The following is a 23,881-nucleotide window of genomic DNA, read 5'->3' as shown; positions in this document are numbered from 1 at the left end:
GGATATCAATGTAAGCTTAGTCTGATATAGGCAAGGAGAGCAGGGGAGAGTAAAACCCTCTAACTCTCAAATGTTATCAAGTGTTTGTTTCAAAGGCAGTGTTTCAATGTGTATTGTGTTGGTCGTAAGCAGGCAAAAGGGTACAATCTTTGGAGACTTGTCCAAGCATTTTAATGTCAGCTGGAAACCAAGGTAAAATTCAAGGTATATTGAATATACAGAGAAATATATTCAGTGCTATAGACTCTGTTCTGAGTAGAATAATTAAAGAAAAATCAGTTGTTAACTTTCATGGCATTTTTTCCTAATGAATATTTTTGACAGTCCAATTAATTATTTGTAAATGTTATGCTAATGTAATAAAGAGGTTCCTTGTTTTGTGAAGCATCAAGTGTTCTGAGGAATTGAATGTCCAAAAATGACAAATATCCTATAGATAAAAGTGAGAGGAAAATACAGCGACAGCTTGGTATAGTCTCATACCTCTGCAATTTCTTGTTCTTAAAACTCTTCAGCTCTGTAAAGGAAGTGCTATTTCTTTGTAAAAGTTGTCTGGCTCATCTTTCAAAGTCAAATGGGGCATTATTGCTGGAGTAAGAATCAGATGCAGAAAAGCTTGGGAAGAGTTTACAGAAAAGGCAAGTATGTATATGTGAACCACTGCTGCTGTGGTGAGGCTGAGGAAGAGTGCTGCTAGCCGGGAGTGTGGAAGAACTGGAGAGGATAGTGGAGGAAATGTTATGTATAGTAAAATTTTGGGGCATATTTTTTCTCGGTGTGTGCTTTGCATGAGGTATGAGATATGTCTGTAACGTGTGGCTTTCATTGAACCAGTTTCTATGCCAAAATAGCTTCTGGGCTAACTGGGTTCATGTCTTGTGGGATTCTTGAAACTCCAGGTTTTGTTGTTTCTGTGAACTTTTCAGTAAATATCAATACCTCTCACTAAGCAAGCACATGAAGAGTTGGTATTGGGTCATTGAGCTTTGGTTCTGTTGCCATTTTGATTAGAGGTGTTCACTGCTGATTTTTAAGTCCAAATGTCTCTAAAGTACGAGGCTTTTATAATAAAGAGAATCCTGATTTTGGTAATGTCATCTAAATGTTCACTAAACAGAAATTATATTTCTTCAGTTTTAAATTTGCAGCATATATTGAAAAAGGCTATTGAAAAAAGTGTTTCTTTTAAAAATGGTATTGTATTTGAAAGGTAGCGTCAGAGAAACTAGTTTCTATTCTGTTCTAATGCCAGTTTAACTTCAGAACAAGAATGTTTGCATCGTGAATTCAAAATCTTCTGTAAATATTAAAATTTAAGTGAAGATTCTTTTCCAAAGATATTAGCTTTCAAAGGGGCTTGAGCCAAGGAACTTTTTTCTGCCTGGAAGCTGGTGTCTCTTCTGAATATACCGTCTATGGTACAGTATGAAAACAGTTGGTCTGTAGATGAATGAACTCTTTCCTCCATCCTTGTCGACAGCGAATTTACATTTGTAAGGAAGATTAGTGGGTGTGCCGCCTTTCATAGTGTATTGAATGTGGGGGATGGGGCAGTCTTGCCCAGGAAACTGGAAACAGAAAATGCACAGTGAAAGCCTGATTATTGTGTAAACCTCGAAAATTTTAGACTTTTTTCAGCATTTCTTCTCTCGGGGACCAAGCCTTATAAATGGGAGTTTATTGTGGTTCAGAATGAGTTCCTATTATGGCTCATTGTTAATGCACAGCTTTGCTCCAGAGGTCTTAGTTTATCAACTGAATCTTGTAAATAGGCAGGAAATCCAGAAGAAATTCAGACAAGCTGTCAGGCGAGTTTCCTTAGGTTGACTGCCAAGTATATATTTTTTAAATTTTTTTAAACGTTACCTCATCAACGTTCCTTGTTTCAGTAGACTGCCAGTTTATCTCAGAGGGGCACGTTTTTAAATCTCCAGATAAACATAGCTTGATCAAAATAAATAAAAAAATCCCAAACACTTACGTTTCAGATTGACAGTGAAACATTTGGCTCATTTTGGTTGCACAGACAAATGTTACCAAAGGCTTAAAAAAATTCCACTGAAATTGTCAGCTGATAATATTTCAGAAAGTGATCTTTTTTCCCAGCACACAATATGTTATGTAAGGAAATGTTATATCTTTAAGGTTTGCCACAGCTTCCTGTTCTGTTGCTTTTAGTTTTGACTAAATAGATAAGAAAAATAATGAATTTTGAATCGTGAAAAATCTAAACTTTGAATTTCAGTATTTTAGATCAGGGAATTGTTCTGAAAAGTTCCTTCATAACAGAAGTGCGCAATAAAAAGCATTGCGTCTTGTCGCAGACAATTGAAAAGCTGTTGGTTTTTTTAGCCTGATTTTTGGATGGGAGTAGTCTTTTTGTATAGCAAAACACAAATGGGTCTTCCTCATTGGATCATCCTGTTGTGTAGTGTTAATGTCCTTCATGCCACATCTCCCATGATGGGGTCCCAGTTGTGTTGAGGGGCTTTCTGGTGTTTCTGTAATCAATACAAAATATCATTAGTTGCTTAATACCTTATTCTAAGTTGGCAGTGTAAGTGGACTTAGACCTCTAGTGTTACAAGTTTAAGGTGGCGGCTACTGGACCCACTTAAGCTATATTAGAGAGTACACAAATTTTTGATCCACAAGGTAATGATCTGATTGCTAAGATAACCTTTACTGGTTTTGCTTTTGTGGTAATGGTGGGTTTCCATTCTGATGCAATGGTAATGACCACAAAAGATGGCAGATTGCAGTGCCAGAAACCTGAAAGGACTAGGAGGGCATAGAAATAATTGCTCTCTTCTTCATAGTGTAGTTAATTCTTAATAAACTGGATGAAACTTTCTCCATGAATGTTGAGTGATTCCTGAAATATGTCTCAAGTTTCAATTACAATTTAAGATATGTAGAAGATATTTTATATTCAGCATAGATAGTACAACAAACAAACTGAACACAGCTCAAAGATGAGCCATGTGATTCTACACAGATAAGTCTTTGTGCATATGTTGCTTTGTGCAGTTTCTCTGATGATTGGAAAATGTAATAGGATAATAGCTTATTCACAATTTCTCAATTATTTTTGCTAAGATGTATTATACGTAGGAACAATCACACTACTTCATAGCAGCTTTCTGTGGTCATTGCTTTCCTGACTGTGAAATTGGTATGCCTTTGGTCATCTTCCACTGATGCTATTTGAAAACCTGTAGGCTACGGAACAACTAGAAGAATTGTTGCTTTGATTATGCTGAAGTCGGTGGATGGAAAACTCCAGTCATATTCAGACAGCTATTGGAACTGTTCTAACCTCTCAGATTTTTCGTCTACGAGACAGAGGAGTAATAGATTTTGGTAGCAGGCAGCGGAAGGAGGTCTGGATCAGCATGGATGAGAAGACATTTCTTCTTATTAACAGAATATGCTGTTTGTGACTCTGGGTTGTCTTCAGCGTATTTTTCTCTTTTAAGAGTTCTTGGCAGATTCTTCAGTGAATTTGTCCAAAGGCTTTTAGCCATGATGGTAATTTTTTTTTTCAGCCTCTTACAGCAAGAAATAGCCCAATGTGACTATTGTATAAAGCAGTACTTATTTTTGTTTCTTTAGAAATTGCTGTTAGCCTCATTTAATTCATCCCAGTATTGTCAAGGTGATAAGCTCTCCTTCCCTACTTATCAGACTAACCATTGCTGGAACATACTTACCGGAAGTTCACGGCTCTTTACATTTCTTCATTTCTTCAAATCAAGATTGAATAGCTTCTTCAGAGAGTGCTGCAGCCAAACAGGAATTGGTTGGATTATGTCCAAATGGTCCCAATATCACACTATCCATTCTCTTTTTTTATTGTTGCTGCAGAGCAAAGCTGAATTTTCCTCAGGTTTGTTAATTTGATGGAGGAAGGAAGAATTGAGTTAGGAGCTTACTGAAGTTACTGGTGAACAAACTTTGAATTCCCTCTTTTTACCCCCCTTCCTAATTCTCTTTTTTTGATGAAGTTGAGTGCTAATACTGTAATTCTTAAAGGATTCAAATATTACATGACCTCCTTATTTTGAATTTTTCTTCTGATATTTTATTAGACCCTTTCTAAATGCTGCCTGCATCTGAAAACTGTTTGAGAAATCTATGATGAACTTTTTATATAATTGAAAAAATGATATTTTATGTACTTCCATTTCTTTAATATCTCAGTAATACCTCTTACTGAAATGTCTTATACAAACACATCTTTCATTGGAGACTCACCTGCAGACCTTTTAGCATGTTAAAATGAATGTCTAAAGATGGCATAATCTCTTCACATAACAGATAATTTCTAAAGGTAGTATTTTGTAAGAAAATTTTTGCATGTCAGAGAGTTGCTTTTAAATTCTGCTTGTCCTTTGCTTGATTCAGTTTGGTACTAAGCATTTTTTCCCACCCTCTTTCATCATTGCTTTTCTGTGGTAGATTTTTGTTGAAGGAGGAAAAAGGGAGAGTGGATGAGTGTTAACAGTTAAATAGGAGTGAAGTAAAGGTAGTCATCACACTGGGGATCTTCTTGGTGATGGTTTTTGATCTGACATTTAAATAAGAATTATTTGCTCAGAAGGGAAGGGGAGAGGGAAGCCGGAGGAAAAACCATGCCTGCTTTTCTGCAGCAGCCCTGATTGGCTTCTCTACCCCAGAAACTGGGTAAGTGTGGCAGGCAGCCAATTTGAAAGCTTTCTCCCTAAGAAAGCTTGAAATTTGGAAGAGAACAGATGATTCTCATGGTATTTTGAGACTCGTGCCAGCCTCAATCAATTATAAGACACTTGCGGAGACATTTTGAGAACTGGCAGTGTCTGAATATTAAGGTAAATAATCCAGGAAGGATTAGATGTAGATGTGCTAATGAGAATGCTTTCAGTTATGTTAATAAGTAGGGTTATATACTATTGCTATCAGGCTTAAACATTTTCCATTTAGTACCCGATTTAGAAGGAAAATAAAATATGAATGGTATTGCATATTTGTTAAGATTCCTTGATTCCTCTCTCAGTATGTGTTGTTTAATGCTGGTGGCCTTAGTTGGAAGAGGTAAGATCAGTGATCCGGTTAGTGCACGGTCTAATATAAACATTCCTAAAATCTGTTCTAGACTAAAATAAACTGCAAAATGCATGTAATATATTTTAGCATGCATGCCAAAATGTTTTGTTTCTGTGAGATTTTTAAAAGTAAAAGTAGAATTTGTTTGACAACAATGTTTGATAAGTGATGTTATAGTTTTTGATGTATTTTTCCGAGGAAGCTTATTTGATGGCAAAATGCAGGATGTAATGCTGAAATCCATCATAAATATTATTACAGTGAAGAAATATGATCATCTTATGTTTCACTCTGTTTTTAAACAGAGCTTTATCTGCGTTTTTATGTTGCTGTTCTCCCTGATGACATATTCTTAAGTTCTGATGCAGAGTTTTGTGCACGGCTTGATGTTTTCCGGTCATATTTGCGAAAGAAGATACTGTTCCTTTAAAATCAAGTGGCTCATTGAGTTGTTTTCACTAGCGCGCTGCTTTTTATATGGTACAGTATACTCCATGCAAATGAGCTGCCTGCTCAGCCTCTGGGTGGCTGCTTGCCCTGTTGGGGAGCTCACAAAGACTCTGCAGACCTAATTCAGCATTCAGTTGTTTAAAACGGCAGATGGAAGGAGGTATCGGCAAGATGAGGATTTATTAGCTACTCACAATAAAAGACCACACTCGCTCCGCAGAGGATCAGAAAAAGCCTGGTGAATGGGATTGAGTTGTATCTGCTTTCAGCTGACTTTACAATGATGTGTTTAGCTCATGTGACTCGGTCACTTAGCATGAAGATCAGCTAAAGATTTCCATGTAAATATATATTCTTTTAAGCACCATCAACCTGTGTGCTTGTATTGAGACTTTTTTCTGGCTTGCAGCTGTCATAACTGTGGGAACAGGAACACTTCATCAAGCTGTGGTAGGCAGCCTACGGTCTGGGCTCTCCGTGTTGCATTTGCACACTTGAGGATGTCTGGCTGAAATCCCCTCATAAACACAGCTCTTGATGAAGTTTGATTTCTTTTATGTATTTTGTGAAATCCTTCAGAGGCTGAAGTGAGGTTCTTTTTAAATACAGTGTTTATATTCAGAAGTTAGAAATAGGATCTTCCTAAGCTTTTATCAGGAGATGAAATCTGTTGCTTTAGCTTTCTGCTAAAAAACCGAAGGTCGTTGCGGCAGTAGGTTGTTCATTACATTTGCAATATTTCCCTTTTTCCTTTCTAATATAGAAAGGGCATGTGTAGGACAAAGGCTCCTTGACATGCTCAGTAATTTAAATAATACTGGGATGAACATACCTAGATTTTTATTTTAAATGAAATGGTGTTTGGTATAGCTAGAAGCGTTATTGTTGTTTTTGTTCAACACAGGCTATGTGCTCATATTTTAAAATGGGATTGGGATAACGTACATAAAGAGGCAAAGCCTTTTTTGACCTTGCTGGAGTTGTCTGTGTGAAGGTAGCTGGATAACAGGAACTGCAGGACAGACTGAAAAAGCCTCAGCTGAACTGTGCTTTCTCTTTTTTCCTTTTTGCTGTGGATGACGATGAGGGAAGGGCTTCTTAAGCCAGCTCTGTCAGTGATGAATAGATGAATGAATTCTTAAATGTTCAGAACTTGCAACATGTGTTCCAGACCCTTCAGCACATAAGAGTCGCAAGATCTCAGCAATGAACTAAAGAATGTGCCATGTCTGCTGCATACGAGGAGACAAGCATACCTCAGAGATAGCAGAAACAAAAGAATGTACGACAGTATCTGAAGAATCTGACATTTGCTTTGTCGTGGAAAGGAGTAAAGGAATTTTTCAAAATTTGGAAAATTAAAATTTCTATTTGTTCACAGTGAGGTTTTTCCATATTTTAAATAGTACTGTATCCTGTATGTCCACAGAATTGATTTTTTTTAGTTAAGTGTGACTCTGTTTTTTAAAGGAAATGTGACCTGGATTTTGTGAGCTTATTATAAACAGTAAATGAAGGCAGCTGTTGTAGTTTACTGATGCCTTATAACAGCTCAAGTAAATAGAAATAAAGCAAAAATATGTGTGTGTGTGGGATCTGAATGAAATTCCACTCTTTGGCCTTACATGGAGTCGTGGAATATTACATATTTCTAGACAGTTGTGTATATGAGAGGAATGAGCCATCCAACCTTGAAAAGATTTAGGAAAGTCAGATTTTTTTCCTAGTGTGATCTGCTAAATCTGCCACAAAAGAGGCAGGCAAAATTACGTACAGATAGTCAGAGACCGTGGCTGCAGTTCTTCTTGACAGGCAAGTGAAAGACCATGTCCTATTTTTAGCGAGTGGACAGAGGGGGGGTGGGAGGGGGAGAAAAGTTTGAAAATAATGGACTTCTTTAACAGTTAGAGAGCAAAGCTAGCCAGAAGCAAGTGAGCTTTAGCAGGAATTTGTGATCAGCAGAGTTGAAATATGGATGATTCAAGTATTCTTCGAAGAAGAGGTCTGCAGGTAAGTGTAACTTCAGTCTACTTTTTTTTCCTCCTGCTTGCAATGTCAACAGTCTCGTAAAAATGCTGACAGTCTTTTGAAGTAAATCAGATTGACTGAATATATACCAGTGATGCTAAAATTTTACTCTGTTTTCACCTAGTGTATATTTTATTAATTAAATATAGGATTTTGTATAAAGTAATAAAATATGGTTTGTTAATTTCTTGGTTTATATCCAGTAACCCTGTGAATATTGTTACGGAAAGAAGTGAAGTTTAAACGATGAGTCTTATATTATTTTTCAAACTTCACTTTTACAGATACTTATAAGAATCTGTTAAGGGACTTCTTAGACTTGCCTTAGAGTAGCCATTTTAGTTGAGCATTATTTATAAATTAAATGTCAAAGCAGGGTGAATATTCTCATTTATTTTAGAGCTATTACTTCAAATACACAGTAATCCAAAACCAGAATGCAATTCTACAAGGCAAATAATAAATTTTATTTTCAACAACTCTCGTTAAGTTGAAATAAATACTCCTGCAATTTGTTTTGAACTTTAACATACTAGTGAAGTTTTATTTTGTACTGGTGTTATGGAATTTTTATTCAATTGCAGTGGTATGACAAATACAGTAATCTGTGTTAGTGTCAATGGCGTATGACAACTGAATTGATTATTATGGAGTAAAACAGCTGGAAGTGACTGAGCTCCAAAATTTTGTGTGAGCTGGGCATGAAATAGATTTTTGCCTGTAAACACCATATTCCTTTTTTTTTTGCATTGTAATAGGATATAACCTATTACATACTTGCTAGCATAAGTAACTGTTTATAGACCATGAACCTTGTCTATTAAACAACACGACAGGCATGGTTAATTTAACTTCCTTTGAGGAAAATAAATTTACCATTTTAGCATACTACTGTTTGTACCTTACTGATGCTTTAAGGCAATTAGAGAATTAGTTGCATTATCTGAATGTTCTGTGTCTCACCTTCTTATATTTTGTGTATATTTTGATCTTCTTTGTGCCAGATCATGAATACTACTGAAAGCTTGACAGTGTGCCGCATATAACATGGTGACACTGTATTTGCTCATCATATAATAAGCTGCATTTAATTTTTGTATAACAGCATATAGGAATAAGTAAGATTGTTTTTGGATAAACTGGTATTTATTTCCAATGTATTTAAATAGTCAGAACTTCATAACCAAGAAAATTGTTTCTGACCACACAAAGTTTTTCAAGCCCTATATGCTGATTGTTTAGAGCTTCCCTGAGACTAGAATTTCTCTGGGATGTTGTATCCATTTGACGTGTGGGGGAGTGGTTTTCATGATGATGCTTCAGGGGAGTATTGGAAAAGGAAGGAAGGTTGGAGGAGCCCAAATGTCTATCAGTGTCAGCAGAAGATGTGCTGGGAGTGAGGATGCATTTCCCTGTTTAGCTGCATAGTATGTTGGAATTTGATAATTTTAGTAGTCTTGAGTATTTGGTGTGTTTGTACCCACTTGGCTAAGCATGTATAAATACATAGGCATATATATAGCTGTAATTAAGTTCTAAGTCAAAAATGCTTTGGAAACTAAGAAAATAACGCTAAAAGGACGTTAGGAAGTAAGGCAGATGTAGAAGACCAAAAGGAAGTTAATGCTAGACTACCTTTGTTGTTGTATCTTGGAGAAGACTTTTCAGAAGAAATTGTGGCTCAGAAAAGTGAGCATTTTATAGAGAACTTGAAGTTTAACAATCAGGAAAAATGAAAAAGCTGTTCGTTCATGTTAGCAGTGCCAAGGCAGTATGTTTTAATGACTTTTTTTGGGGAGCTGGGTGAGTTTGGAAAGCCACTGATGGAAAAAAAACACTTTACTAGTTTTAACTGGATATTGATGGCTTTTAAAATGAGTATCACAGACTAAATTAGGTCCTCTAATCCAATGTCTCCACTCAAAGCAGTGCTAATTCCAAAGTTAGATCGGGTTACTGAAGGTCTTGTCCAGGCTGGTTTTGAGTATTTCTGGAGATGGAGATTTTGGAGCCTTTCTTGGCACCTGTTCTGGTACTTAATCACTTGCACTGTGAAAATATTATTTCTTTTATATTTTAGTATCGAAAAACAGTTTAACAATCTATTAGTGCTATTTCATGTAATCTTTACAAATTGACCTCTAAAGATTGAGATGAACAAATTGATTATATTTTCTTTTTTTTTTTTTTGTGACCAGTTTATCTTGATAACATCTGGTTGTTGTAAGGTGGGGTTATTTGGCTGTTTTTAACACAGTTGTTTGAAACTTGTACTGATGCCATGTTGTAGGGGTTTTGTCCTCTTTTGTGTTCATATCTTCTTCCTCATTTGTCATTTTATAAGGTGGAATCCTCTTTATTTTCTGGTGGTGTTTCAGTCTTCCTTCTCTTCCGGCTCTCCCCCTGTTGCTTCCTGTAACTGAGTTCTCAGCATAAAGATAATGAACATATCTCTTTATTTGATGTGTCATTCCTGCTGACTAACAAAAGCAGACTTTTTTTTGTTTGTTTTCCTTTTTTTCTGTCCCTGTGGAGAGCACAGTCTATATGGCAGTAATCTGAATTTCCAGGTGCTTTCCAATCTCCCCACTCTTTGTTCATATCTTTAAGCTGTTTTTGGATCAAACTCTCTTTCTCTAAGCTTTCTGAAATTTCTTTACTTTTCTCTCACTATTTTGAAAGTACTGTTGGTCTACTCCTTTCTTTTTTTCAGTGGTCACCTGTTCAAGGTCTTGGGTTGCATGACTTTACGGTTTCCTTGTGCTCATCTCTCACAGGTAGTTTACTCTTTTCAAAACCTGTTCTTTTTTTCCCCTGTTAAATAAACCATTCACCAGCACCAGATCTTCCTGTTCTTTAACAGATGCACGCCTATGCTTTCCCTGTGCTTCGTGCTACCTCCATTACGTGCAATATGGTTGACATCACTACTGTGATACTATCTTCTCTGGGAACTCTCTTCTGCTGTGATCCCTGCAGTAAATAGCCATGTAGTAGTATAGGCAGATAACATCAAGGAACAGGAGTTGTTTGTACAGGAAAAGCCAATATATTGGCACGTAGCCAATATCACTTTCCTCATTTGTTTAGTCTGTTTTTGTTGCATCCTGTTTGGTGTCACAGATTTGGTCTACAAATTTTTAATAGTGAAGTATGTGGAAATGAAAATCCAGGAGGGACAAATCAGATTTTCCGTGTATGTCTAAATATACATATAAATATGTGCACACACACAGCGTGCTCACAGTCTGATGTAGCTGTGCAATAGTATTGACAGCAGGCTGAGAAAGTGCTTCTAATAATGGAATATTCTTTTAATTTCTAGGCTTTCACTTTAGGTAATGAACTTGGACTATTGACAGAAGTTACTGCCTAGGGACAAGTGCTAATGCAGGTGGCGTGGCTGCTTCTGCTGCATTGTGGGTTATTTCTAGTTATTTGTTGTGATGTTAAATACAGCTTGATGTTAGCTGCAAGTGTGATGAAGTTACCAGGGTTTGTTATTGTTCCCTGTACATGTGTATCATTTTTCATTGCTGGTAGAAATCAGAGTTTCTATCCCCCAAAATCCTTATGAGTAAGTGCAAGAGAAGTAATGGAGAGTGTGATATTTCAAATTTCGGATACTTGTCACGGAGCTTATGTTCTGAAGCTGTGGTACTTGAGCAGTATTCAGATGTGGTTGGACATTATCATCACTGTAGTTCTCTGCATCCACATCTTCCTACAGAGTGATAGCCCCCATCCATTTTCTACTGAAATTTGGTCTCAGTTCAACCAGTTAATTTACTTTGTTCGACCCTTTTTGTGCTGGTTTCAGTGGAGATGTGAAAAACAAACTGCATCCCAGTAGTTAAATGTGTTTATCTTGGAGAGTGTTTTCTATTACACAGAATGTTTGGCTAAAAAAAGTATAAAAACATATTTAAAATATTAAATTATATATTAAAAAAAAAACACAGTAGAATGATTTCTTGATTCTAAAGATAAATTTTACATTTCCTCTGGGTGGGAGGAGAGGGGAAGGGGAATAGGGCATGGAGAATATAATCTTAGAATATTTGATGAATTTACTTCAATATATTTAACAAGAGAAGGCTTACTGGATTCTTCAGTTTTCCATACAGGTTAAACCACCTCTGGGACATCTTTGTACATAATTTAGAGGCCTTGAAAATTTATATTTGATGGGTGTCTTTTATAATTACTGAAGACATTTTTTGCTGACTACAGAGCTTGTTACAAGATGTAATAAAGCACGCAGTTAGTAAGAATGTTGCTTTTCACAGTATTTTTATAAAAAGTTAAAAGTAGAAATTGTGTTCTATCAGGAAAAGAAGCTGTTTATGGTGAGGGGAGACTGAATGAGACACATTGTTTTTGTTCTGCTTTTTAAAAATGTGTGAAATATATATTAACTGAAATGTTTATAGGTAAATTTCAAATTAACTTTAAAGGTTAACTTTACATTTAGCATGAAAATGCATGCATACGTACACATGTGAAAATCTTCAGATATTATGAGTCTATTGGATTTGAGTTTTTGGAACTGCCTGCTACAAGCTCTCCTGCTACAGGAAATACTGGCACCTACTCCCAGGAGAAATCTAGCTTTGCTTTTACAACCTTTAGAAAAAATTTGAGTGGCTTTTAAAAATTACATAGATTACTCTCATCTTTACATTTTTTTGTTTCTTGTGGTGCATTTTTCTTAACTTAGATGTCTTCTAGTGCTGTGCTGAGCTTTGCAAACCATCTGATAACTTTCAGTTACTCTGCATCCCCCTTAAAGTCCCTCTGCTCCCCCAGATCCTCACTTCAGTGTTCCATAAACAAAACGTGGTCTGGCCAGGGATGATGTTTGCCTTGGTTTGGGGTCTGGCCTGGACTATGTAATTTTCTTTCTGCTTGATGGGAGACAAGGGGAAGGATGCTGAAATGAAATAAAATATTGAGGTTTTGAAGGGGATTGGATCTTCTCCTGTACTAGAGTTTTATATCCTTTTGGGATACCTATGATGTGTTTAAGAGAATAAAGGGAAAAAACCCTCACAAATTGAGGTAAAAAAGTTTGAGCATCTTTCCTCATAATCTTTGAGGGGATTGTTTTAAATAGCATTCTTCTAAAATATTTGAATAATAAACAGTATAAATTGGATAATATTTCTCTTGATCAGGGTAAACACTGGTACATATGCTGGTTTCCTGTAATTACCAGTAGTGTTCCCATGTATACATGGAATAATAGCTTTGCTCTTTTCTTAAGAAAACAGAATGACAGCTTTATATCAAAGCAAAGCTAACAGGTCTGATTTGAAAGCTCAAGCTTAACTGTTCATTAGAAAGAAAAAAGGACAATTTCATTGAAATTATATTTAGAAAATAATTTGGATATTTCTTTGATTTGTGAAAGTTACCTCTGGAAGATAACATTAGAAACATTTGGTATAAAGTTTTACATTTGACGTCTGGAATAATTTAAGGTGGTTTTTTCATAGTTACTTGTCATTATAGTTACTTGAAGAATTCAAAACTCCAAAAGAAAAAACAGACTTCCCATGGAACATAATAATAATTTTTCCCATGGAACATAAACATAATTTTCTTTCTAATTTTGATTATTTGCATTAACAAGACTTATTTTATACTGCTTACAGATTTAGCAGGAACATAACTGAATCCACAGATCAGGTGTCTGCTGAAGGCCTTCCAGTGGTGATGATGTAGGCAATCCCCAGTTATATTGACATCTGAAGAAGAGGTGGTAAAATGAGAAGATAAATAAAAACTATGCTGAAATTGTAGACTTATCTTAGTATACAAGAAACTGCATACTGTTACTTTAAAATAAGTAATATTTTCAGGCTAACTTCCAAATGAAGCAAGATTTTATGCTTAGGCTTCCTATTCTCCCAGTAAAATTTCAACACCTGAAATTAATTAAAATTTGGACTGGAGAAGGTGTCCAAAAGATAGTCCAAGTTCTTCAGATTCTGTGAAAATTAGCAGCTGACAGGACAGAGATCCACAGTGGTGTTAGCACAGTGGCGAAGGCCAGATGAACTTCATGTTACATGTAGGTTGGTCAATAGCTGTGGGTGTCTGGACTAGCCGGACAGTGACCACTGTCTTTTGGTTGGGTGGGAGTGTTTGAAGGAACCTGAGTGAGGAGAAGGAGGATTGGGGAACACTGACTACAGATGGATGGTTACCAGAATTCATTAACTAGATCGGTCATAAGCAACTTGTTTTTACTAAACTCAGTCTGTGGAAACAAAATGTGAAGTTTTATTATGCGAGTCTGTTATAATCTTGTGCTTGGATGCCATATGTTATAATGTAGGAAGATGGATTGTTATGATATGTATAAGCATACTACATCTCATTGTAGGACTGAGGATTCATGCTCAGAGGAGTATGGAGCATCATTGATATCTGGCTGGCTGGCATGTGAGCTTTCACACTGGTTTGATTTTTCAGGTTTGGTGCTTGTGGTCCACTTTGCAATGAAGTAGGAGATGGAGCTGAGTTAGGGGAGCATATGCTTACAGTATTCACTTTGAAGACATTACAAAATATACCAAGGGAAAAATGTGAAACCTTGTCAGAATAAAAAGTCCTTGAAATATGGACAAGGATAAAAGGTTAAATGGTTTGCTCAGGCAGAAAAGATAGCATTTAGCTGCTGTCTTCAGGGTATTGTTAAATTGTTCTGATAATTTGCTATAGTTACGCTTAAATAACTGCTTTCAGTTTGTCAGTAAGGACTTTGTGAATGCTTGTATAGCTGAACAAAACTTCTTATTTTCAGCCTGTGAGAAAAGATAAAAATGCCAGTAATTAATTCTACTACTTTAGGAAGAAAGGTTTTGTTAGCAGATAGCTGCGTGGAAGAATGGTTGTGTATGTGTGCATCTGAGTCCAAGTTGGACAAAGGGGTTCTTCCCAAAGATAAACAGTAATATCTTTTTCATATGTTTCACTGGCTTGGAAGCGCCTGCTTGATAGACTTGCTTGTTGCCAGGAGGGCATGATGAACAGTTGCTGCTGCTGCTGCTAGTAGTTGCAGGGGTTGCTGCATAGAGAGTGGCTTTTGTTTCTTTTTCTTGCCATTAGCCACTTGGGGTGCTTCACTTGTGTTACTATCACTTCATTTTGTACTTGCTTAATGTTAGAAATCCCAAATCTTAAAAGAAAGGCCATTTCTCTAAGCTAGCAACATAACATGCTGCAAGACTAGTGTTTAATCTGCTTATCTTTAATAGTCTTCCCTGCTTACACAGACCCACTTACCTCTTTAATGAGAAGAAATGTCCTGCAGTGAGGCAGCATGTATTTTCCTTCTAGGCTTATGTCATCGGCATAGAAGTTGAAATTGGTTAGAGCACTTTTTTATTTTCCTGTCAGTTCTGCTGATTATGGTTGCCTCTTCAGTTTCTTTAATACATTGAAAGATAGTGGTTTTTGTAAAAGGAAACCTAATTAAAACATTCCAAGTGAAAATCATAATTTTGAGAAGCTCTCAGTATTGATTTGGGGCAAGTAGTACTCTCATATTTTTAAGGGATAAGTACAAAGTATCTTTACATTCTGAGTATTTGTAAATTCTAACTACTAGTCAAGTAAATGACAAAAATATATTATGAGCAGCAGTATCTTAATAACACCTAGAAAAGACTCTAAAATGTCAAGAGACATTTAAAGTCATTTGAGAATATGTAGCAGAATTTCCCATCCGATTTAGCAGTTGTTCCTCTTTTACTTTGTATTAAAAGGCTTTACCCAAGCCATTAGTATTTAGAGGACTTCTAGAAGGTACAGGATTTTACCATTTCTGGGATCAAGACAGGATAGGCTTTTCAGGGTTGGTTGTTCTTGAATTCTAGAGGCTGTTATTAAAAAAATATGGAGTAATTTGTGGACACAGAGGTGTCAGTGCAAAATGTCTGCTGTGTTTTTGTGTTATCCTCTAAAGTACATCATATTAAATTTTTAAAATGGGACTTATTTTTGAGTTGCATAACCTAGGCTTTTTTGATAGGCATACTTGGCACAACAGTGAGATGCAGGTACCTGGATTATTCAGCAACTACGTGAGCAGTAAAGTCTTTTTGCCCACAAGAGCAGTGTGCAACTGTTTATCTCTTAGCATCCAAGACAGTTCAAGTATTCCCTGTAGTTTGTGTTTAGCTGTGTGGATATATTCTGAATTTTCAAATCTGTCAATATACTTTAGCAACCTTTTTAATTACAGGAACAGGTTGCTTAAAGTATATGTGCTCTTTCAGGAATGGAAGAAATGGGGTTGGCATTGGTGGACGTACTAAAATTTTGCGGAATGTTTGTGTTTCTACTGTTAAAGGTTTTTCTTAATTATCGTGCAGGTTAAGTAGTGTAACTTCTTGGCCTGGTTATCAGTGAGTGGCATATTTGAGAGAAATTGCTTAACAAAATGCAAGCCACCTAAAAATACAGGAAATTCAAGTGTGAAAACATTGTATTTATACTGTAAATAATTTAGTGCAGAGTTCCTTAAACTTGGCTTATGAGCTTTGAAACATTATCTCTATTTGGAAAATTTATTACAAATCACATTTTGTAGTTTTATGATTCAGAGCTGAAAAGGACTGGTATGTTATGCATCTATTCATTTGTATTTGCCAGTTTTATTTATTTCATACTAGAAAGCTAAGTTCAGTTTGACTTCAATTATTGTGTACTATAGTGTAAATAGATATTACATGGCATTTTACATAAATGCTTCTATATGATTAAATGCTGAAGTTTCCCTTTTTAAGGACCAAGAATGACATCCAGTAAAAAGTATTAAGTTGTTTCAGATTTTGATAGTCTTTATTCTAACATTCAACCTCGCTGTCCTTAACTATTCCTCCATAACAATTCTATTGATATATCTGAAGATAAGGTCCATTTGTCCATGCATTCTGACATGTTGTCTTCTGTAGGCATTTGGGTGAAGTGTTCTACTGCAGGCTTTTCATAATATAGTGAATAAGGCGTTTAATTCTTCTGCTTTCTATGCAGGATATCCTGACATAGTAGTTGCTGTCCTTTTTAATGAATTTATTCTTTTTAAAATAAACTACATTTATGGTTTTGTATTGTTTCTCTTTGGAGATGAGATAGGTATCATTGAAATTGGGGCTTTGAAGTTAGCAGCACTTTGTCTATGAATACAAACAAGTAATTCTCTGGATGGAAAGTGGTTCAACTTTGTTTTTACCTGTCTTTGGTCAAATGTATAAATGCCTCATTTTGCTAATGGCGATGCTCCTTTAATTCAGATTTGTTTTAGCACAGCAGACACTTTTGTGGCTGAAGGTTTTTCCTTCCAAAATTCTCTTGGATATTAGTGTAATAAAATAATGTTTGCAATAAGGATGACTATACTTACTACCTATTGTATGGCATAGCTTAAACAACTGTAACCTGATGTAATTACTTTTAAATTACTTTCATCAAAATGTGAAAATATTAATTGACTTGGACATTTATCACTTGTTTTATATCAGCATAGGCTAATAAATGTCACTTGTATTGGCAACCAGGAAAATGAAATGATATCAGATGTCACTGGGGTTATGTTAGTGTAGTCCGTGAATAAGGTCCTTTCTGCTCCATTTGTTCTGTGAGCTGTGGCTTTTACATGCTGGTAATGACTCTAGGCTACTCTGGTTTGAAATAGAACAAGCTAAACCCATGGTCGTCTCCTTCCCAGCAAATGTGTGGCCCTCAGACTATTATCAAGTGTTCTAATATTACGTGGCTTTTTGTCTTGAGGTATATGTAGTGATCTACTTCTCTGTAAAAATGTGTGTAGTTTAGCTTTATTTTCCATAATTGTAGTGAAAAATTTGGCCAAGGTGGAAGAATGTGTACCAACTAGAAAAGAGATCCCCCTGTGGGGGGCTAATTATTGTGTGCCTGTTGGGAGGGGATTAGAATCCTAAAAAACTTAGACAATGAGGATAAATTTCAAGGCCAGAGGAATGGATTGTGGGTGAGGTAAAGGCAAGAAAAAGATTGGAGGTAACTTAAACAGGGACATGAGTGATTGTACATTTCAGATTGACAGGAGGATTACAAAGGCTGCGGGTGACAGTTTATTCTCTCTAATGGTCTCCAGTCATTTACTCTTTGTTTTTCTAGCTTTTATCTTCTGTTCCTTTCTTAAATGCGAATGTCATGCAGCTTCCCTTTTTAGCTTGTAGACTGTTTTGGCAGGCCCTACCTTAAAACTCTGTGGGCCAAATTGATGCCAAACCTGGCAGTTCTGTGTGCCTTAAAACGTTTATTTATGAAATAGCACCCAAAACTTGTTGTATTGAAATGGGCAAATATTAAAGACTTTTTAACTGTATGATATGGGACAGTTTTGCTGTGTGTTGGTGACTGCCTGCTTGTAAATTTTGATAGTTTGACAGTGCTGAACTGATATTTTTCTTCCAAAGTGGCTACCATGAAGAAAGCCCCTCAGGGACATGAGACTACTGTAGACTTTCAGAAAGCAATGTTGTGCTTGATTAAGTTTAGACAGATGATGGAGTGATGTAGTAAAATAATTTTTGTTAAGGCATAATATAACATAGAATGCAATGTAGTACCATTGGGACTGATAAAAATGAAATACTAAAGAAAAACCATGCCCTTACATATAGCTTTCAGCAGCAGATGTAAGAGATGTAGTTTAGTTGTGTGGTGCTGGAAACATAATATTGATTTACCATGAATCAAGAGAAAAAGCTTGTACCTTGCCTGGTTGTATGGATTGCAGCAATCTTGGTGAAACAAGTTACCTAAAAATGGTACTGTAAGAAAATTCCTTTGTTTTGATAGCTATGGGGAGGCAATTGTAGCCATGTAAAAAATCCATTTACATGTCTAAATGGGGAGCTGAGAGGTACTTCATGTGCAGTTGCTGGGAACTGCCAATTTTCCGTGTACTTAAACTTTTTAAAAAGAATGATTTCTTGAAAGCTAACCCTCTCATAACTTGAATGAAATTGAAGGTAGTAGAAGGAGAGGGGTTTGAGGTAGAACTTGCCTTATATTACTTGCACGAATAACTTCATCTTTTTGTGTAGTGTTTGTGTACCATAAAATAACCATATTTTCTTCTTTTTAAATCAAACAAAATAGCATTTAAGGTAAAGTTGCAATGACTTCAGAGGAGGTTAGTCCAGTTACTGCATGACATGTAACTTCTTTCTAGTTTTGACTTCTGAGAGACAGTAGTTCTCTTGGTCTTTATTAAGTAAATTACTGGATGAAGTGATTTCCATTCCTTGCTTGTGGGATTTTTTGGCAGACAATATAATGCTGACAAACAGTTTTATTAACTTCACCTTTCAACCAGGAACAACTTGTGTTTTCTTATTCTTTAAGAGGTTGGTGTATGGCTTTCATTCATTTATTCCTTAATCTTCAGGTGACCTAGTTTCTTCCTGAAGTAAAATAAATTTCAATACCCTTAATAAAGACACTGATATTTCAAACAAAGCAGTCTGGTATTGGTGTCTTGGGTTTTTGAAAACTCCGGTTTCTTGGGTCAGTTTATGCGCTGGTCACTGTTATCAGGTGAAAGTGAGTATTTCAGGAAACAACTACTTGTTTTTATTTTATTTTTGAACTTACAGAAATTTCCCATTGTAGGCAAATTAAAGCCTTCTCACAACACAGTTTTGCCTCCCTTTGTTATTCCTCATTTATCCTTCAGCCACAGTGTGCAGATCATAGTTGTTCCGCTGGTAAAGTCAAAACAGGATTGCAGAACTGTATAATGTGTTGTATAACGGGACTCAAAAGGAGGCTTCATACTTGTTCCTTCTGTTTTCTGAAAACTTTGGAGTTTAACAACAATCATTTCGATATTCTCTACTTTTCTTTCAGGAAGTGAGCTTGATTAGAGCTAAATTAATGACGGCAGGGTGCATTGTGCAAATGAAACCTGACCACTTGAGAGAAGTCATGTTTTAAATGGAATGGTTGCAATTTTTTTTCCCAGCTAGCCAACTCAGTTTCTCCCCAAGTATTCCTGGTGAAGAATTAGTGCCTCTAAAGTCCTAGGAGGCAGATTTGAGAAAGCATTAAAATAATTCCTTTTGGTATTTCAAGAGCCCCCCCTGCTCTCCTGAAGAAAAAAAAAGTACAGCAAGATATTTAGCTGTAAAAATAAAAATAGGCTAACTTTGTACATGGGCTGGGCTTCTGGGTCTTTGAGTGCTTCTATAGAATTGTTTTGGCTTTTGATTATTTTACAAAAAGGAAGAAATGAATGCTGCTTGTTTTCATGAACCAATGACTGGCATAAATTTAGTCTTCTTGTGTGGAACAAGTTATTGTTAGGATGGGGAAGGATGGGTGACCCAAATTGTATCAATAAGGTGCAAGTGCTCAAAACAGTTTGAGATGCCGAGTCAGTTCTAATTGAACTCTCAAAAAAATGAAATTCCTATTTAATTATTGTGTAACAAACAGGTTTAGGGACTGTATTATGCTACATAAATAGAGGGGAAAAAACCCTGTAACTTTTGAAAGGAGTGAGGAATCTTTCCTAAGTGTCAGCCATGTCCCACATTGTCTGCCACTCTTAGCCTTGGATGTGTTGTCAATTTTAAAAAAGCAAAAATATAATAAAATGCTTTTATTATTGTAAGAGCGATTGATACTTGGTATTATGGCTAGAAATTTGTTCTAAGCACAATATTTTGGAACAGTGTGAGCACTTCTTTAGGCTTTTACTTAATATGCCTATCAAAATTTTCTTGCTGTTTCTTTCAGTCTTGCAAAGAGATATATTTGGAGAAGATTTTTTTTATATGTTGGAAATAACATTTGCTTTACTGTTAAATAATTATTCCTCTCTCCTCCCCCCCCCCCCCCCCCCCCCCCCAAATCTTCCTTGTGGTATCTTGTGTTGTTGCTAATTTGCGTAGTCCTAAAATGCTTCACAGCAGATGGAAGAATCATTGAAACACAAAATGAAAAATTATGCAAAGTATAAAAATATCTGTAAATATATTTTTAAGTTGTTGCAAAAGATTATGCTTAAGTCCTTGAAAGGAGTAAAGATTTTTCCAAATGGAGGGTGTCTTAAAGACTTGCACTTGGAAAATGTAGATAAGGGAGTGAAAGTAACTCTAAAAGATCATAAAAGCTGAGAGAGCAGTAAGATAGAAGCATTCATAGCATTTGAACATAATAGTTTTTAAAGGTTAAAAATTTAAATCAGATTCAGAGGATATCTGTTTTAATTAAAAATGAGATGAGAATAATGAATATTGACATGTTAAACCAAGAACAACTAGGACAAAAAGAGGAGTGTGTGTGTGTGTCCCGCCCTTGTGCTGGAAGTTTAAAAATTATTTTCTGTTTTTGCTAGCAGAAGGTAAACCAAACTCAAGCAAAACATTAGCAAAGGATTTTGACCTGGATTTTGGCATTTTGTGAGTCTAAACCAGAGTATAGTAAACAAGACTTCAGTATTCTAATATATGTAGCATTAAAAAAATAGGTGTATGTTTGAACATATGTTTCAGTACTGGCGGGTGATATGAGAGCTCTGTTAAGTGACAGAAAATTAAGGAGGGAGGAGGATGAATACTGAAAGCCATGAGGTAGGCTGTAGGAACTTTAAGAACCCAAAAGGACATTGAAAACCAGAGTCTTGCAGTACCTTCACATCTGAATCTTATACACAGTGTTAATTCTTTTTACACTGAAATGTAAAATGTAAAGTTCTTGGGTCATTGGTAAGTAAACTGGGCAGTCCAAAATCCCACAATAAGAAAAGTATGTCAGAGTCTGCTGAGCAGTTCTTGCCTTTGTAAACTGAGCAGAAATCAAAGCCAGTGAAACCAAACTGAAAAACTAACAAATTTGAAACCAGTTAACTTCAGATTTAACAGTGGTAAGATACTTAGGGCTTATTCACCATACCACTGTGAAATAAGCTGATAGGTTATTGAATTGTTGTGTTGGGAAAAAATGACTTTAGAAATAATACACTCAAATGCTAAGATCAGGCAGCCTCAACAAAATGTTTTTAGAATTGAATTATCCAGTAGCTGTCAAGTTCTTAGGGAAAAGCATAAAATTAAAAAGAACAGAAAAAACATAGATGGAAAAAACCAAACTGCTACATCCAAATAATTTTATAAGTTTATATGAGAGAAATATTGAAGGGATTGCTTTGGAAATATGTTCCTTATCTTTTAATTGCCCTGTCAGAGAAGATGATCTAGTTAATGGTTAAATTTTGTTTCCCATATTAAAATCCATGTTTGGGTCTTGTAAATGCTTCCATACACCATCTATTTATATTATCTTTTACTAAACTTCTGAGATAAATTATAAACAAAAAGAGCTGGTTTCAAATGAAAAGTTGCAGTAAATGTTGAATCTGATCATACACTGTCTTTTGAACAATTTTGGAAGCAAATCTTATATGTTTGAAGTCCAAATTAATCTTACACCTAGATTAGCATTACTGGGATGTGATAATGGATTAAGTACTGATCTTTTTCGCCCCCTGTTTCATCAGCTGCTTTATTCTTCAGGAGTGGTAATTGCTTTGGAATGGAAATCTTCAAATAGTATTTCAGTTGATAAAGATTTGTGCAATATCCATGCAGATATTCTTTTGCATTAAAAAGGATTTTTCTACTATTTATTTTGACATGTTAAACAGTGTAAGAGATACCGGAATGGGAATCATAATTCCTTAAAGAACTCGTGTAATAGCTATATGAGTAGTCTTGTGGAAATATAAAATCATAACATGGAGATCAGCTCATGAAAATTTTAAAGTAAAAATATGAGAATGAAGTAAGAAATAGAACATTTATCATACAATACACCTAATGCCACAGGATTTACTATATTCAAAGTAGAACTATCATAAGGGGACAATGTACAGTATTGGCTCACCAAAAAATACAGACTTTAATACTAACATTAGAAGAAAAGTGCTAACATAAAAAATGTGAATAAGGTCTCCTATTTTTGATCCAGGTAAAAATTCATCTATACTATTTTGGTCTGGACGATTAAAGACATAGCTGCAAATTTGATGGAATTCCAACCTCAGAACAAATAGAAACAGAAGTCAGCTTTCAACATCAGATGAATTCACCAGAGCAGGCGAGTGTTAAGAAAGTTAATGAAGATAATGTAAGTAAGGCTTGTCATGGACTTGTAGCTGTGCATGTGGCTAGCTACTGCATCTGACCTGAGATGTGGCAGCTTTGTGTCCTGTCCTTACCTGATCACTCTCAGTAGTTTGACTACAGCCTGGTTTGCAGGCAGTTTGAAAATTAACTGAGAATTAAGATAATTTATGCTGTTCCTCAAAGACAGTCTTGTAACAGGGGGAAAAACTTCATTGCCGTTTGTAAGGGCAGCCAATATTGCCACTGGGATTACAGGAGTAACTCCTGGTTGCTGGAAAGAGATTAGAACTCCATGGACAGAAAAACATAGAATAAGAACACTTGCTAAACACAATTTGAACTTTCAACAGACAAAAACATTTTAGAAGGCAAAAGTGGGACAACTTGCCAACCAGTGACATAGTTTTACAAGAATTTAATTTTTGGACAATGGAGATTACCTTCTGATGTACAAAACATAGTAATGAGCTAAAGCTTAAAGAATAGCCAGAGGGACTCCCTTTGTCCCCCAGTGGTGGACAAAGTAGAACTTTCTCAAAAGTACAGAGAATTTTAATTTTTACAAGTAATACAACTGCTAATGCATTAAAAACATGGCCAGCAATCAGCGTTAGAAGATCTGAAATAATCCTTTCTCCATTTATAAAGCTTGCATCTTCATCTCCAGAAACTGATCGGGAGACACCTGTCACTTTCCTTTTATTTAAGGGTAATGGTGGAGATTAATCAACTGGTATAACTCCAAAGTCCATATCAGTATGTGTAATACAGAATTTAAAAAATAAATCAAAATTAAATATTCTCACTGATTAACCTAAAGGTGCTAATTATTTTTCAGTGTTTAAAGCCTTGTTGTTTAGAGATGGAAAAACCTGAAATAACAGCACACGATAGTTTCTGGTGGAATGGGAGTCAGGGGAGAAAACCTTTGGATTCTTGGTAGCGCTTTCTTCTCCTGGAAGAAATGTTGATCCTCAGTGTCTTCTTGAGCAGTTTGATTCCTACTCCTGGAGTGCATCCTTTTGTGAAAAGATGTGGTGATTTAGCTCCATCCATCCCAAACAATACATTTGTGGTTTAAGAAGTATTTCAGCTGAGCCTTCAGTGTATCAGCAGCAGGTAGATCC

The 23,881-nt window shown here is 35.8% G+C and overlaps 1 protein-coding gene across 3 annotated transcripts in view; it reads left to right on the top strand.

Moving 5' to 3' along the window:
• Positions 1-23,881, top strand: part of MAST2 (microtubule associated serine/threonine kinase 2) — a 199,648-nt gene that overhangs the window by 44,208 nt on the left and 131,559 nt on the right. The window contains exon 1 of one of the 3 annotated variants that reach the window (XM_074906298.1): positions 7,445-7,545. The exons of the other annotated variants lie outside the window; for them this stretch is intronic. Coding sequence (XP_074762399.1) covers positions 7,507-7,545 — 39 coding nt within the window. The 5' untranslated portion in view covers positions 7,445-7,506. Of the gene's footprint in view, positions 1-7,444; positions 7,546-23,881 lie in introns of those variants that run through there. 3 annotated transcript variants of the gene reach the window in all.

Source organism: Athene noctua, chromosome 5 (assembly GCF_965140245.1).
Source record: "Athene noctua chromosome 5, bAthNoc1.hap1.1, whole genome shotgun sequence".
NCBI lineage: Eukaryota > Metazoa > Chordata > Aves > Strigiformes > Strigidae > Athene > Athene noctua.
Note: the sequence above shows the minus strand (reverse complement) of the source record. Positions and strands in the feature narration are given on the sequence as shown.